The following is a 16,683-nucleotide window of genomic DNA, read 5'->3' on the forward strand; positions in this document are numbered from 1 at the left end:
AAGGAGAGGGAGGCAAAGAGGACCCTGTTAGCATTCCTAAGCACATTGGATTTGCCCTCATCACTCAGCAGCTTGCTATTGCTCAACACTGAAATTTTGATAAGTGCCAAACATTTTGGAGGTCAAACAGCTATTTATGCAAAGTGAACCACACGCAGTCAGCTGATGAAGGAATAAATAGAAATTACTCTTTGCCTCTATAAACAAAGCAAGGGCTGGGAAACCGCCAAGTCACTTGAGAGAACAAAAGGGATGATAAAATCGGGTCACAACGACTGTCACACATGTACTTATCTTAAATCCCTACCTCATGCCCTCTGTCTTGCACAGGACATGATTCACTGTCTGCTTCTGAGAATGACCCAGACTCATCGCTGGAGTTTGTTCCATAGGATGGCTCACATTTAATCTGGGCTCGCACCGGGTTGTACATCCCGTCGCCCACCACGCCGGGCTCCTGGTGCTCGGGCGCCAGGAAGCGCGGGCCCTGGGAGCAGGGCGAGGAGGAGAGCTCGCAGAGCCGCAGGCTGCAGGGCGAGCCGCCGCTGCCGTCCTCCGCGTACGAGTAGGAAGAGCACGAGCTCGACGTCCTGGTCCTGGTCTCCAACGGAGGCGAGCGAGGGCAGACTTTAATTGGCACTGGGCAGCTGGTGTTCGGCCGCATCCTTCCTGGCAAGTGATCCGCTGTCAGCCCGCTGTGGGAATAGGCCTGAGAGCTAGGGAGAGATTGGCTGCTGCCAGCCCACAGACCCTTTGGCACAGTCTCAGTGAGGTCTTTGTCCAAGCTGCTCACGCCAGAATATGAATGCACCGAAGTGTTTACTTGGTCACAAGCGTTCGAAGAGAATATAACACTCCTCCTGTCCAGCTCCCCTTCCTGCTTACAGAGCGTTTCAAAACCAGGCCCCCTGAGAGGCGATCCCACCGTGAAGTTGGAAGCATCCTTCTGAATGGCATGGGACTGTCCGTAGTTCCCCGTGAAAGGGACGTAATCAGTTTTGTGGTCACCCTGAGTTGTCCCCTTTTCAAAAGGGCATGCTGGACTCCTGCCAAAGTGCTGTTGGGAAGTGCTGGGGAAGCCAACCAAATCTATGCTTTTTGTTCTGTTGAAGAAAGACCGCAAGCAAGAAGGAGAGGACCCACTTTTAGACCTGTCGACACAAGTGGGGCTTGGTTGTTTCCTGTCCATTTCAACATCCCCTTCTTTATCCCTGATGTCAGGTTCATCTCCAGACAGGCAAAGCGTGATGCTTTCTTCATCGTTCTCTTCATTCTGAGGCTCGCTTTTTATCTGCCCCATAGCAAGTCCTGATTTGAGGCCATTTCCAGAGCTCTCTGCGCTGAATGTGCTTGCAAAACCTGAGGAACTGATGTGTGATGTGTTGTAGACATTCTTGGTACAAGCAAGCTGGTATTTCTTGTATCTGGGGTACCGTGTTACTGCATCTTTGTCCAAATTGTCCTTGCTATCTCTCAGCATGTCAGAGTCAGGCAGCATCCCTTCTCCTTTGTCTGCTCCAGAAACAGTGGTTTCAAAATTGAAGGGCTCTTGGTGCATTCTCTCTCTTGGGCAAGATATTTTTGACGTCTCCGATTCCATTGTCTCTTCCTCGTCTCCGTCCGAGTTCTCTTCATCGTGCATGCGCTGGCAGGTGGGGTCTTTCTTGCACAGGAAGAGGCCATCTTCGTTGTTCAGCAGCTGCGTCTGAAGGAAGCTGAAGCAGGAGTCCTCCAGGTTGTGCATGCGCAGGAACTCAGCACAGTGGATGACCTCCTGGATGTTTTCTCTGCTGAGGAGCAGCTTAGCAGTGTAGGCAAACTGTAACAATGGACCAAATCCCCTGACAGTGACCTGCAGAAAAAAGAAAGGGGGACATTGCCAGCATTACTATCAGCTCTTGCCATCACCCCGAGTCCTTTATCAGTGTAGTAAGGCACTCTAGAAATTCCAACATTCAGAAACAAACATAGTACCAGGTATTCTTCTATCAATCAGGTTTTTATCATGGTTTATAACCACTAACTCATGCTGCCTACTTTCAGGTGCTTCTGGTGATCATTGCATGGGTTGAGCTCAACAGTATTTTGCCCAAATAACTTGAAGACCTCTGAACTAAGCTGCAATAAAAAGCTGAAAACACAGGTGAGTGTGTAAGATGCTAATTCCTGGACGTGCCAGAGCTGGTGGTCAGCATGAACATGGCACTGAACATGGTGTCTCACTGAGAGGCACCTCTTCCCCACAGGACACATGCAGCTGGCCTTGGGTATATATAGACTGCTCAATAGCTTGGGAACTTACTGTGGTCTGATTCATGAACAGCAGACATCTCACTGCACAGTTTGGTTCATCACAGCCTATGAATTCCTTACACTGCCCCAGGACCAGCGGTGGAGATCATGGATTTTCATAAAAATCCTAGCTTCTAGAAACGAGCCATTGTTATTCATCAATCTGTACTCATGATGCCAAATTATGAAGATACCGCTAATGGTGCAGACTTCGATGTCGAGAAAAATATTTTAAAACACCTCTAAAATTGCTCCCAGTAGCTTTTCCATACATACGATTACTGCTGTATCTGCTATTTTAAGAAACAGCCCATTTTCATGCACGTCCTTACACACTTGCACATCACTGTTTTACAATATGCCTCTGGTGCAGAATTGCCTAGATTTACAGCTGGCTATTAAAGCGATCTCTGCTTTATCGGTGTTACACTTTCTGCCTATTTGTTAGATTATCAATCCACTGAAAGCCTATCTACATTTTATCTATGCAGCATGATTAAGAAAATTGCTCAGAAACTTAATGAGCTGCTCGTAGGCCCATGTTTCTCTTCGATAAGATCTTCAGTATGGGGCCTTACATATTACTACACATCTTGTAAACTCAGCAGCAATGTAGGTCTCCTGAAGCAGCTGTAAATACCGGCTTGAGGATTTTAAGTCCCTTCTGAGTCGAAGGGATTTTGTGGGATAAAGAAACACTCCTCCTGGCAGTGGTGCAACTTGGCCACTAGGTGGAATGGCAGCAGAGCAAATCGGACGGTGTCTCCGTGCTGGGTTAGGGCTTCACCTGCCCCTCCACCGCCCTAGAGCAGTGGTGCCACAGAGCCTCTCCAAGGGGCTCTCATCGCTGCGGAGCAAGGCGACCTCCGAGGCTGACTCAGTGCTTTGGTCCCAGTAAGCCTGAATGGTAACAGACAGCATCAAAACACCCGCTATTTCTGCTCGGTGAGGAATCCGTTAGGAGCAGAGCTCCTGCTGCCCGGAGCCGGAGCCGGGATGCAGTTCCCAGTGATGCCCTCCAGCGACGGGTGATGCCAACGCCGGCCAAGCGCGCACCCTGCTCTGCCTGAGGCTGACGCCCGTCTTACAGGGCTGCCCGACTTCTCTCACTCTCGCAGTATTCGGGAAAGTTTCTTTTCAAGCCCGGCAAGAAGCACTGCTGGCTCGAAGAATTGCCCTCAGGGAGGAATCTCTGGAGCGGCTCCACTCAGAGCCGATGCTTTAAACTACATAAACAATAACTTTGATAACAAATGCATTCAAGGCTTACTGGCATGTGTTAAAACTAGCAAAATCACAGTAGCCTGAAGCTGTCTAAATATTGATTTGGCCTCCACAGTAGGTCCACTGTCTCGGTCCTGCCAGCTTTCGGGCTGCCTGCATTTGATTCATTCTGAGAGGAAGGTGGAATTCAAGGCACGGGAGCGCTCATAAACTCGCATGCTCTGAAAGGAAAGGTTTCAAAGCTACATGTAGTCACATGTGCATTTCTGCAGGAAGAGGAAAGGACCGTGTAGAATGATTTAACCTGAGCATCCCAGTGAAAACAGCGAGCGAAACCAAGTTGCTCTGGGTTTGCAAAAGGATATGGATTGTTTCTCTGATGTAATGGTCCCTGTTTACAAGTGAAAGAGACCTTTTGCAGCATGGGTAAAGCACATGGGACAACAGTGTCAAATTTGTTTTATTTTCCTCCCTCCCATTGTAAATAAAATGCCAAATTTCCAGTATTTATATCCTTTCAGATCTGATCGTCCATGCAAACTAATGTTTAGTTAGCCAGGTCAATTTGAGGGAACCTACACAGGGCACCTTGTCCGAGCTTATTTGCCAAGGCCCGGCTTTCCTGCCCTATGATCATTTGCATCACTCCTGGATACCCATTTCTATTGCAACACTCGTGTGAAATCAACTGGCTGAAAAACAGCCTCACAGAGACAAGACAACCTGTGCATGCAGAACAGGACAGAGCCCAGAGGCCAGTGGAGCAGAGCAAAGCCCTTGGCTCCTCGGATGCTCCTTCCCCTTATCTTTCACCCTCTGGCTGCCGTTCAGGTGGGAGGAGGGAGCGGCGGGGGAGCTCTCCTGGGTGTTTGAAGCATGGCAGAAAACCACTATGTCTATGGCATCACTTTATTTTGTCTTGCTAGTGTCACCAGCTGGTCTTGTATGCATTAAAAAGCCTTCTGTACACCTAATGCATGAAGGATATGAATACTGCAGCCCTAACTACGCCATATGGCACATTACTCACTCTAGAGCAACCCAAGTGCTCAAGCTCTGGAGGCTCCACACAGCTCCTGCAGCTGCGGTGCTGACACAGGCTCACCGTGCTCAGCGCGCAACAGAATCACAGAGTCACGGAGTGGTTGAGGTTGGAAGGGACCCCTAGAGATCATCTAGTCCAACCCCCCTGCACACTCAGGGACACCTAGAGCACGTGGCACAGGACTGCATCCAAGCAGGTTTGGAAGACCTCCAGAGAAGGAGATTCCAAAACCTCTCTAGGCAGCCTGTTCCAGTGCTCTGTCACCCTCACAGGAAAGAAGTTCTTCCTCGCATGGAGAAGAACCTCCATCCTGTGGAGGTTTGCATCAGTGGAGGTTTGCATCAGTGGAGGTTTGCATCAGTGCAGCACTACGACACCAGGAAGACTGACCAGCGGTGGCCTGAAAGAAAAGACCCTATTGAGCTCTCCAGGCTTTTATCTACCAGCTGTCTTTCAGGCTCAGCTAGTCAAGCCAGGGATATGTTTCAGATCTCTGTGCCCTCCTGACTTAATGGTACTCAAGAATGGTCTGGGAATAAAGCAATGATATAATAACCATCAAAAGAGAGGTTAATCAGCATTAGCCATATTGAATTTACTGGCAAAATGCAGACAACAGCTTTGTAGAAAATAACCATGCAAACCTTATTTTAGTTCAGCCTGACACTGCTTTTCTCCCTACAGAGTCCTGCAGAGTGTGATGCTCTGTTTAGTTTTAATTGATTTAAGTGACCAGACTTCCACTACTTCCTTTGGGAGATTGTTGCCAGACTCTACTTAAAAGCTCCCTGTAAGGAAATCTTCCTTCCCTTGTTTTCCCCCCATCACTTCTCATTATATTTCCTTGATGCATTCCGGGAAATGCTTCTCCCTACTGGAGAAAAAAGCTGTAGAGATTAAACTCTTTAGCTTCCCTTCTTGATTGGTATTAAACCATTAAAGGAAAACAGGGTAATTCAGGAACGATAATATTGATCACTGGCCATCTGGGAGAAAAAGTACCTTAGACAAGAGTCTGAAATGAAAAATACTAGTGAAGAAGGCAGCATTACAGTTGCAAATATAGAGCATTTTTAACAGAGCATTTTTCTAGTACGGAACACAGTATTCTGCAATGAGAAAGACGGCTAGCTCACCTCTAAGTCAGGAATACTGTAATTTTTCTAAGGGATTTCTAGGGCAAAAATTCTTTCTCAAGCACCGCTGTACACACACACATACACATACATCAAGAGAGACAAGGCCCTTCAGGTGAACTCTCTTTGAGCACCAGGTCTCCTACATGACAGCAGATCAAGCAGGCCAGGAAGGCGTCAGCTTTGTTTTGCACACATGGGACACGGCCTCAGAGCACATGGAGAGCTCTGACATTTCTGTGGATGGGCTGCACTCACTGCGTGCAGCAGAGTTCATCAGTGCATGCTCATTAGTTGACTGCCCAGACTTCCAGATGTCTGAAAACCCCAGACAAATAGACAAAATCCTCCAATTCCGAACAGACAATATTTCTTACAGGGGGAAAAAAGGTTATTTCCAAGGGAAACATGGATGTCTGGTAACCCTGCTCCAAATGCTATTTGTATCAGTCCATCTGAAATGCTGCATCTGGCTGGGAGAAGGTCAACTCCAGTAGAAAGCCAGCAAATCTGAGCTCAATTTAAAGAGGGGAGGAGAAGTGATTAAGGGTGAGAAAAGATCACTATAAACATGCAGGAATGTAAAACTTGGCAAGGCAGTATCTAAAATGGAGCAAAATAATGTTTACAGTAATCTGCTGCACAACAAGAACAGAGAGGACCTCTCTAGGTCACTATGGGGTGGTATTGATGACTGCAATGAGCAGGAACTGAAGCAGTGAGTATGTAGGGATTTTTTTCTCACTCTCAACCTAGCAGTGAATTCTCTAGATCCTGGAATGCTTTCCAGGGAAGATGATGGGTACTTCATATCCAAGGACTTTAAAGCAAAAGTAACAAAGCAACAAAGTGCAGTTTTGTTCTGACAAGGAGGGCTTTGATAGCTTGGTATGACTTTTCCAGCTCCAGTTTTCTGTGTTAATGAGGGCACACTGCCAACAATCTTCTAGAAAACAGCGTGAAAGTTCAACAGCGGCAAATGTCCATGCAACTGTTCCTTTTAAAACAAAGAATACTTGGAGCATTGTAAAAAGAACGGGCTCACGGGCAGTGGTGTGGGAGGGCACAACCCCCTCTGCCCCTCCTGGGCATAAAAGACAGAAAGAAAGACAAGAAAGACAAGAAAGAAAGACAAGAAAGACTGAAAGAAAGACAAGACAGAGAGACAGAGAGAGAGAGAGAAAGAGAGAGAGAAAGGAAGGAAGGAAGGAAGGAAGGAAGGAAGGAAGGAAGGAAGGAAGGAAGGAAGGAAGGAAGGAAGGAAGGAAGGAAGGAAGGAAGGAAGGAAGGAAGGAAGGAAGGAAGGAAGGAAGGAAGGAAGGAAGGAAGGAAGGAAGGAAGGAAAGAAGGAAAGAAAGAAAGAGAAAGAAAGAAAGAAAGAAAAAGAAAGAAAGAAAGAAAGAAAGAAAGAAAGAAAGAAAGAAAGAAAGAAAGAAAGAAAGAAAGAAAGAAAGAAAGAAAGAAAGAAAGAAAGAAAGAAAGAAAGAAAGAAAGAAAGAAAGAAAGAAAAGGAAAGAGAGACCTGCAGAACACTGGTTGCTACATTCCACCAAGCCTTTCAAACACCCCGTGAGTGAAGATGTCTCAGATGCAGCGCACACACCAAGTACCATCTTTATGCACTTGAACAATCTTGTTGAATCAAGAGCAATTCCGATGGGTTGAGTCAAAGGATGCAAGGATCCAGTAGGATTATGGATTATACTTTCAGTATTTTGATTTTCAAGCTAAATTCATCGTCAGGTGCCTAAAAACAGGTAATAGCCTGATTTGCAATCTCCAAACACTGATTTAATTTTTAAGACACTTTGTAGGGAAGGATGAAAACTGAATCAAAAGTCACGTGGTGAATATCAAATTCCAATGCAAACATTAATAAAAAATGGATAAAAACATCAGAAATGTGAACTATTCTTTCAGAATCCTTAATCAATCCTTTATGTATGTATGTACCCATGCTATTTTGCACCAGGCCTGCTCTTGTCCTTTTGATAATGTTTTATTGTTTCTATTACAGTCTAAAGGCATGTGTGGAGGACTTTTAAATCCAGCTCAGCTGGGAAGTTTGACTAATAAGCCCAAGGATGCAGAAAACAAACTACTAACTGTCTCACTAGGCCAGCGTGTTCCTAACACTACAACTTATATAATCAAACACATGCTAGAAATAGGAGATAAGATTAGTGACAGTTAACTGCTGCTATTTTTTTCCACAGCCTGAAGAAGGTCTCGGGGATTAAACATTAACTCTAATCTTATTTGCTATAATTAGCACACACTATATTCTTTTTTTCTTATACAGCCAATTGCAAGTACACTGCATAAGTTATTTTCAGAGTGTAATCTGATAACTAAAGTCAGTCATCAAGCTGTTATTCCATTAAGAGTTAAGTGACTTCCTAGTTATTTACTTAGTTATTTTTGCTTGGAATGGTGAGGCCTGGCAGATCCCGTTTTTCCTCGCTTGAGGCTATTTGTTTCTGGAAAACTGTCTGGAAGATTCATATATACGTTACTAGGCTCAAACAGGTCAGTGGCATGTGCAAAATCAACAGCTCTGGATATCCAGATTTGTCTATACAGGTGCACAAAATAAGCCAGCACACAAACGGGAATTGTTTTAAATGCTTTTAAACAGTATGAGAACACACAGGAGACAGGGAATGGTCAGCAGCACACAGGAAGGGCAACAGACTTTCCTAAGCCAGCGGCACCGGAGGGTTTTACAGGGGTTTTTGAGGGTTAATTTGACAGTGTTTAAATGTTCTCTCAACAGCAGTGTGCATTTTCCTTAGGTGCAACTAAAGCCACGGAGCTCCCAAGGTTAGCGATCACTCTTTAAAATGCAACTTGAGCAAGAAGCATTGGGAGCAGGTATCTCTGTAGCATCTGGAATTCAGAGCTGCTAATGGAAAAGCCTGATGAAGAAAGGCCTAGAGTTTATTGTAAAAACATCTCTTTAATTAAGTGCATACGCTGCTGGCTGTGCTTTTACCCTGACCGCTTCGGCCAGTGCATCCCTGCCTGGACAGAGGGCTGCCCTGGAGTCAAAGCGACCTTCTGTCCAAGGGGCAGAAAGGGGCTCTGCTACCACACGGGACACCCCTCAGCATGGATGCACGTCAGGGGAAGGGGGGAACCTTGGTGAGCAGTGCCTGTTTCTTCGAGAAGTTGATTTGCCTTTTATTTTTAAGCAAAAGGACCAGCTGAAAAAGCAGCCACCTGCAACTTCCAGCGCTGAGCTGCTGTGACAAAGACCTTCCCCCCTGCAGTCTTTGGCCAGGAGACAGATTTACCCTGGCCGCTCTGATTGCCCCTGTGGGAGTATTTGCGAATTGCGGCAGTGACTTCTCCTTCTCTTCTCGCCCTCGGGCGTAAAGAACAAGAACGAGGCCACCACTTGCAAGGGCCGCGTGTCCCGGCGGGAGCAGCCGACTGCTGCGCGCCAGCCGACGGGCCCGTCAGGGTCATGGGCCTGTCCCTGCGAAGCTGCTGCCAGATCCTCACAGCTAGAACAGGAAGGCGAAGGAAGGGCTTGAGTGGGGAGCACGAGCAGCCACGGCTCTCCTACAGCTTGGTTTGTGTTGCTGGACTCCTGCCGCCACACAGGCGACTGAGCCGAGACTTCCTTCCCGGTCCCTGTTCCCAGAAGATTTTACTCAGGCACCCAGGACCACAGTGTTAAGCAGTCAGAGTCCCAGGTTCTGCTGGAGACGAGGCCTCCAACTTCATTTTACACAAATGAGGATTGCTTTCCCCCGTGCCTTTCAAAGCATAAACCACAGCAGGAGTCCTAGCACCAGGCACCAGCTCGGCCTTCCTGACCTCCACGTCACCCTCTGGAAAACATGGCAGAACCACCTCCACATTGAGGAGAGAAGGAGGGATTAATATTCCTCAGCTTCTGGAGAACACAGCGACGACCTTCAGTGGCAGGTGCTGGGAACAGCACGGGACGAGGAGGAAGGAAGGGTCACGTGCTCCAGACCTGCCTCAAGGGCTGGTAACGGCCATGGACGCAGGCCGCCCGCGCGCCCCGCGTCAGCGGGGCCGGCGGCCTGGGCGCTCCGGGATCGACCGCCCTGCACCGCGAGGGCGCGAACAGCCAGAGATCAATGCTCACGTTGTTGGCTGTGTCAGAGTGCGATTACGTGTCACCTACGCGCAGGGCGCAAGACATCCACCCGTACCCTTGGGGCATTCCGAATCACCTTCCCTGCAGGAAGGGTATGAGCGTGCAGGCGTTCTCCAAACCCCGGCCCCTCGCACGCACGGGGACAGGGGACGATACTTGTTTGTTCGATGAACGGCAGGGAGACAGGGAATCAGCAAAACAACTTGGGCTTGTTTTAGGAATGCCATTAAAAAATCTAAGTAGTGAAACTAAAAATACATATAAGGAAAGCTAAGTAATACTAAGCTTACTTAGTATTACTAAGTAAAACTAAGTAATTAATTTCCGATACAACGGCAATGCTTATTTTAACCCAGGTCATAAAAAAGTATTATTTCATCTTGGAGATATTTAAGCCTAAATGAAAATCTTTTGGCCTTTCAAAAGTGAGATTGGTTTCAAATCAGAACACAGCACTAACTTTTAAAAACCCTGACAGGAAGCACTCAAGCATTTTCAGCATCCTCTCCATTCCCCCACCCCAGATTTTAAGGGATAATTGTTAATTGAATTTGCCAGCACTCTCAGTCTTTCCAAAACCCAACTTCCAGCAAACACGCCAGGCATTGCGAGGCAAGGTGTAAGCCTGAACACTTTGCTGCCCACACCTTTCAGGAAAAAGGAGGCACCCTTGCAAAACACACAGCTGAACATCCCTAGAAATACAAAATGCTAGAGGACTGCAAGATCCAGGGCCTTTCCCTGGCAGGGAGGCACTGCCTGGATTAAATGTGCTCAAGTTGCCCTTTGGCAAAGCCCGTTGGGCAGTTTACAGTTTTACTGCTCGCAGCTCTGCTGAACATTATTAAACGAGGAAGAGAATAATGCCTGCAACACCCTAAAACAAGTTGGAGGAGTAAAGCAAGCTGCCAAGGAAGCAGCCAAGGGAATAGTTGCAGGTGAGGGTAGGTACCAAAGCTTGGGGTGAACTTGTAGGCTGGCATGGTCAGCTTACAGGAGGAGGCATGAGAAAGAAAACTGCAGATGAGGACTTTGCAAAAAGTCTCCTCCTCAAAAGAACAACCCGGCAATGGCTGCATCAGCAGAGAGCACACAAAAAACAGTGACACTAATTACCAGTTTAAATTCTTGGGCATGAAAAGCATGGGAAAATACGGCTGTGGTATCTGGCAGTTTGCAACGTGCTTGTTTTTCCCATGCAACTTGCACCTTGAGAGACCTGGAACCCAGCGACAGAGCAGGACACTCAGCAAAACGGAACCTCCTCGGCTCAGATGCTCCCCATACAGCTCATGCTGAGACCAGCGTGAGAGAAACAGGTGTCATGAACAGATTTCAACTCCAGAGCATCATCGGAATTGAAATGAAGCTGCAATTTAAAAGTAAAATTGAGTACCATATTTTTGCAAAAGGAAAAATAAACTGACCCACAGATCAAAAAAGGAAAAAAAAAAAAAAAAGAAGAAGACAGAAAGTGTTAAGCAAAGAGGAGGGGGAAGGAAAGAGTGGGACAGCTTTCACAGAGTAAAAATGGTGAGAGAATAGTCTGTGAAAGATCTGGCTGGGTGCACATCATGAGCCAAACTGGGGTGGAAAAGGGGAAACAAAAAGCAATTTAAGAACTTCTAGAATGGAAAAAGAAGCTCCAAAAGCCTGCAGGTTACATCAGTAAATACCAGATAGGAAGAACACCAAGATAAATGTGGAAATGTGCTCATTTAGAGGGCGCTTGGGCAACCAATGACATTAATACCCACCAAAGATACAATACAGAAAAATTCTAATGACCCATAAATTACACAGCGACCCTTTTCCGAGCACAGGGAAACTTAGTTATGTGCATCAACTACAGTGCCTGGCTGAATATGCTGCAATGTATCTTGGAGAAACAGCAAGGACCCTCGACACAAGATCTGCTATCAAATCCCTTGGTGCCCTGTAGCAGAGGAAGCAACAGGCTCTGCTGCGTGTGATGGAGAAGATCACAAGGGTACCCCGAAGCCGCAGAGCAAAGCAGAAGACGGAAGAGCCTGGGAAGAGCCAGCGCGGCCAGCAGCGGAGCGGAGGATTGCCGCGGATCTCCTTCCACGTCTCTGGGGTCGTGTCTCCCTGACGGCACCTGCACAGCCCCGCAAAGCAGGTTTCTGAGGAGAACTGCCACTGCTGAGCTGGCAAAGTCATTCTCCTCCCTCCCTCCCACCACAAAGAGCTGATAATTCCTTCTGCGGTGGCCTGAAAGGTTAGTTAGGTTCCACAAATCCCACCAGCAAAAAAAGCTGGAGGCATTTTCCTTCTGGATGTGATTTATCCCCTCGCAGACTGGAGCGGATTTGTACTTCCAAAAGGGGCTGCTGGCTCAGGACGTTTGCAGCACGTGCTGGGTTTGTAAGACCAGAAAGTGATAAAGGGAAGACATCACCCGCCCCAAGAAATAGTCTCCATGTAGGAACACGGCGGCATTTCCAGCCTTTCCTACCCTGGGAGGTACAAGCCAGAATTCCAAGGCTCGCTGCGCGCCCACACACCCGCATGTGGGCCTGTATCAACCCACATGCACCCACACGTGTTAGTGCGAGAGAGGGGCAAGGGAGGGCGAGCGCGTACGAGAGCGAGCGAATTAGTCCCATCTGCTCTGAAAAGATCGTTTTCTCCTCGGATTTCCATTACCATCGTATTATTGCCACACTAGAGTGCTTCTAAAAGGCTACAGTTCTGGCAGACAACATCATTACAGCTGCTCAGATTATTAACAGTATAAATAAACTCTCAGAGACACTACTAAGAAAATATTAACTACAATTATCACTGTCTGATAAAATAATGAACAGCAAAGTGCTATTTTGCTGTCTCAGTCACCAGCGTGCACTTATGTGTGCTGTGAGTAATGAAAAACAGTTTATTTGCATACTGAATCATTCTAACATTGCTTCTTTCGCTCTTATTTTATTTGTTTTTATAAAGGTACTTTGAACTGGTGTCTCCCTGCCCGCAGAGGCTGGTGCTCTGCGCTTGCAGATCACAGCGTACCCTGCTGCCTTTTCTGTCATTCCTAATCCCATTAATTCCCAGTGAGCAGAAAACTGCCCATAAGCACATGCAGCTCTGCCAGGGGAGGGAAAGGGTGCAGGGCGCCAGCGTGAATCCCTGCATCGGGGGATTTTCAGAAGTGCAATTGGCCTGTATAGGAAGGCAGAAACTCTTGGATGGACTTGGATCCTTTGGCCTTTTTGCTTTTCCCGCCTGGGAGGGGAACAACAGCCCAAATGAAGTGAATCCACAGCTCATGGGAAGCCTGTCATTCCCAGGGCTCCCAGACGGCCTTGCCAGCTTCCCCATGACATTCCCAAGCCCCGGCCTTCCTTGATGACGGTGGGCAACGTGCCTCCGGGTTTGGACTAACGGAATTTATTACCTCCCTGTTCGCGCCACGAACACGCTCTTTAACTCGGGGAACACGAGAATAGCGGGAGGGCTGCGCCCAGGCCTCGCTCCGTGCGTCCCCCGCCGGGGACCCCGCGCACCAGAGGGAGCAGCTCCGCTCCCAGCAGCCGGGAATCCCGCATGGGCCTCGACAGCTTTTCTTCTGCGGGGGGGGATTAATTCAGGATGCGATCATCTGCTCATTAGCGGAGCTCATTAAAATTAAGGGAAATAAGCTATCTGGGCCCGAAACCATTTACCACAGGGCAGGCATTATGTTAAACCCTGCGCTCAGGCAGCCGCCTCCCACAGACATCACCCGATTCAAGGCAGGCCTCCCGCTTTCAAGTCTGGCTCTGTGGATTAACAGCTATACAGCGCCAATTAAAGATGTCTCTCCACAAAAGCATTAAGCAAAGCCCCTGTTTTTTTCAGCTCTTTCCAAGCCACCACAACAATATCTGGTCCCCAGCAGGGAGGGACAAAAGTAAAAGTCTGTTCTGGAATCGCCTGGGCAGATTCCCACCGATAAGGAGCACGGGGCCGCGCTGAACATCTGCAGGACGAGCCCTGCGGCCTGGACAGCAGCCAGCAGCGCCGGGACACAAAGGAAGGAAACGCGGCCTCCTCCGCACGGGAGCTTCCTGGGAAGCGGGTGCCGTGCGGCGCGGGCGGCGGGACGCGGCGCCATCGGTCCGCGCCGTCACTCCCGCTGTCCTGGTGCGCAGGGTGGCCCGGGGCGGGAATGCCTGGCAGCCCCTGCGGAGAGGGACGCGCAGGTGGAAAAAGAAGACAGGGAAATGCGAGGCAGGGCAGCAGCAGTTAAACACGGGGAGAAAGGAATGCAAAAAAATGCAATGCAGAGGGAAAAGGGAAGAATGGATTTTCTAAGAATCCCTTAATAGGGGCCAGAAAAATACCTTGAGGCTTTTTATTCCACAGTCCTTTGTCCCCTGTCCTTTCTCATAATTTCTCCATCATCTCCCGTCCTTTGCCCGGTCTCTTCTCCCCATCCCTCAATCCTTTCTTTCGCTACCTCCACTCTCTGCCCCGAGCCGTGTTTGCAGCCCCACGCAGGCAGCCCTGCAGGGGCACACGTGCTGCACACCCCTGGCCTGGTTATCTGCGTCCATGTGCCACCATCACACAGCAACAACTCTTCTTTAAAAAGGAAAATAAGATAATATATTATTCCACACAGACAAACACACTCTTCTTCAATATATATATATTTTTTCCCAGGAGAAGCCCCTACGGAAGGCAAAATACAGAGAATGGTAAAGGAATCACTGGAGAAGAACTGAAGTTCATTTTAAATCAGTGTTCCATGTACAAATGCTGTCTTACAAATAGGATTATTTAATTTAAACCTTAGATCTGTCAAGTTCTATTACTTCAAATGGAGCCTGTCGTTTCTTGACTTCATTATAAATCAGGATTATATTACAATTTATGTTAGGTTAAGTCACCGCTTCGATAGGAGGCGGCGAAAAAAAATTACACAGCAGCCAGTAAATAGAGCAAAGTCATTGCACTGTTCTTGAAAGGCAAAAAGTCATCTTGCTAAATGAGGGTCCAAGCTGTCCTGCACCAAGACTGTTAGCAATAAATAAAAGACCTCTGGGAAAAGTGCTGAGCATTCACTGGATCTATTTTCAGCTTGCATCAGCAGCTGCTGCCCCTGGGATCGCATCTTTGCTCATACCCTACACCATATGTAATCACTCCAGCGCTGCAACCAGTAAGATAATGAAAGAGCGTGGCATAAATCTGTACTTGAGTGGAATGCTAAATGAGAAAAATAATACAAAAAAGGGGGAAATAAACCACATTTTCAAGTCATTAGGAAGAAAGACTTTGACATATGAAGTGTTGCAACCATTAATAGCACTTATCATATAGAGTGGAGACAAAGAGACAAATTAATCAAACTGACAGAACTGGGACATTTTATGCTAATGCAAGGCTCCTGGGTTTTAGTTTGTATTCCTCTGTGTCTGGAAAACTGATACCATTACAGGGCAGGAAATTGCATGAATAACATGCAACAGATCATAAAAATTCACACACCAAGCGCAGAAACACTGCCAAAAGCACTGTAAAAACAAGGCTAGAGACCTCAACAGAGGAACTACCAGCAGCTAATGAATGCAAATAAGTACAGGAGTATTTCCCATTCGTGCATAGCAATTAGCCATCGGCTGCGACTCCACGATAGCCAGCAGCGCAGGTAGGATAAAGCCCGGGAGCTCACGAGTGCATGGCTGGGGGGAACCGCCGCTCTGAATGTGTTTGCAGTGTTGCAGCCAGCAGTTCAAAGCCATCGGGGAACTGGCGTAGCCAAGCGCAGTCTCAGTCTGAACGTATCGCTGTGTTAAGATTTAATTTAACATTTCAGGTCAAAGAGAGAGAGAGAGAGGAAGGAAGATGAAAGAGGAAATAAATTTGTCCCACTGTCACACACATACCAAAAATCCCCTCACCCAAGTGCCAATCCACAGCATGCAGTTAAAAACAACCAACACAAATAGAGGCATTTTTTTAAAAAAACATTAATTCATTTGGACCCTTGGTGTCCAAAGCCACCACCATGCTGCAAGGAAGAGGAAATGGCAGGAACTAGGGGAACACTGGGCAGGACCCGGTGCAACGCATGGCCGTGCCAAGGTTACCTCATTTACCAAAAAAGCTTCTCGAGGGTCTCTAGAGAAACCCAGCAGAACAGCGTGCTGGGCAAGTGCCCAGAGCCAGCCGGCCACAAAACACCTAGTGACACCTCCGCTCCCCCGATGCACTGCTCGCTGCTGCGCGGGGAGCACCCCTGGATGACCCTGGGGGGTAGCTCCTGTCCAAGGCAAGGACCGAGTCTGGGCGGGTGGGAGGAGGGAGGCTGATGCCCTCTGAGCTGGGCAACGTCCAGCTCTGCTCTCACCGTCCCTCGCGCGCAGCGATACGCAGCGGTGACGCGAGTATCGCACAGCGGCATTTCAACAGCAACGCACGCAAGGCAGGTGGCACCCGAGCCCTTCTTTTCCTCCACCTGCAATAAGAGCACTTTGGAAGTAAAAAGAACAAAAGGCTAGTTGCAATAAATCATCAGTTCCTGACAGAGGGCATGGAGAGAGGTCTTTAGCACCAGCCGATCATTCAAGCAAGAGCTAGGAAGCAGTGACAGGAAGCGCCTGTGAATTCTCCCGCTTCTTTAGCATTTTTCCTCTTTGGAACACCGATTGCAGAAAGACAGTGACCGCCACCAGCACCAGCAAATGCTTCAGACTAAAACTGTCTGCACGGCTCAGGCGAAGGTCCGAGAGGAGGTGATGTGCAGAGGATGAGCTCTGCTCGGGAGCCTTGGGGTTTGCTGTGAGGAGCAGGGCCTGCCTGCCCTACAGAGCTGCTCACAGGAGGCCCAGAGCCACTCACCAGGGTCA

The 16,683-nt window shown here is 48.0% G+C and overlaps 1 protein-coding gene across 1 annotated transcript in view; it reads right to left on the reverse strand.

Annotated features, from left to right (window-relative positions):
- BACH2 (BACH transcriptional regulator 2) overlaps nucleotides 1-16,683 on the reverse strand; it is a 138,207-nt gene that overhangs the window by 16,247 nt on the left and 105,277 nt on the right. Inside the window, exon 5 of the mRNA XM_010225358.2 lies at nucleotides 308-1,852. Within this exon, the coding sequence (XP_010223660.2) occupies nucleotides 308-1,852 (1,545 nt within the window). The remainder of the gene's footprint in view (nucleotides 1-307; nucleotides 1,853-16,683) is intronic.

The sequence above is a fragment of the Tinamus guttatus genome, unplaced genomic scaffold (assembly GCF_059628265.1).
Source record: "Tinamus guttatus ecotype Peru unplaced genomic scaffold, ASM5962826v1 Tinamus_guttatus_pri_ptg000070l, whole genome shotgun sequence".
Lineage (NCBI taxonomy): Eukaryota > Metazoa > Chordata > Aves > Tinamiformes > Tinamidae > Tinamus > Tinamus guttatus.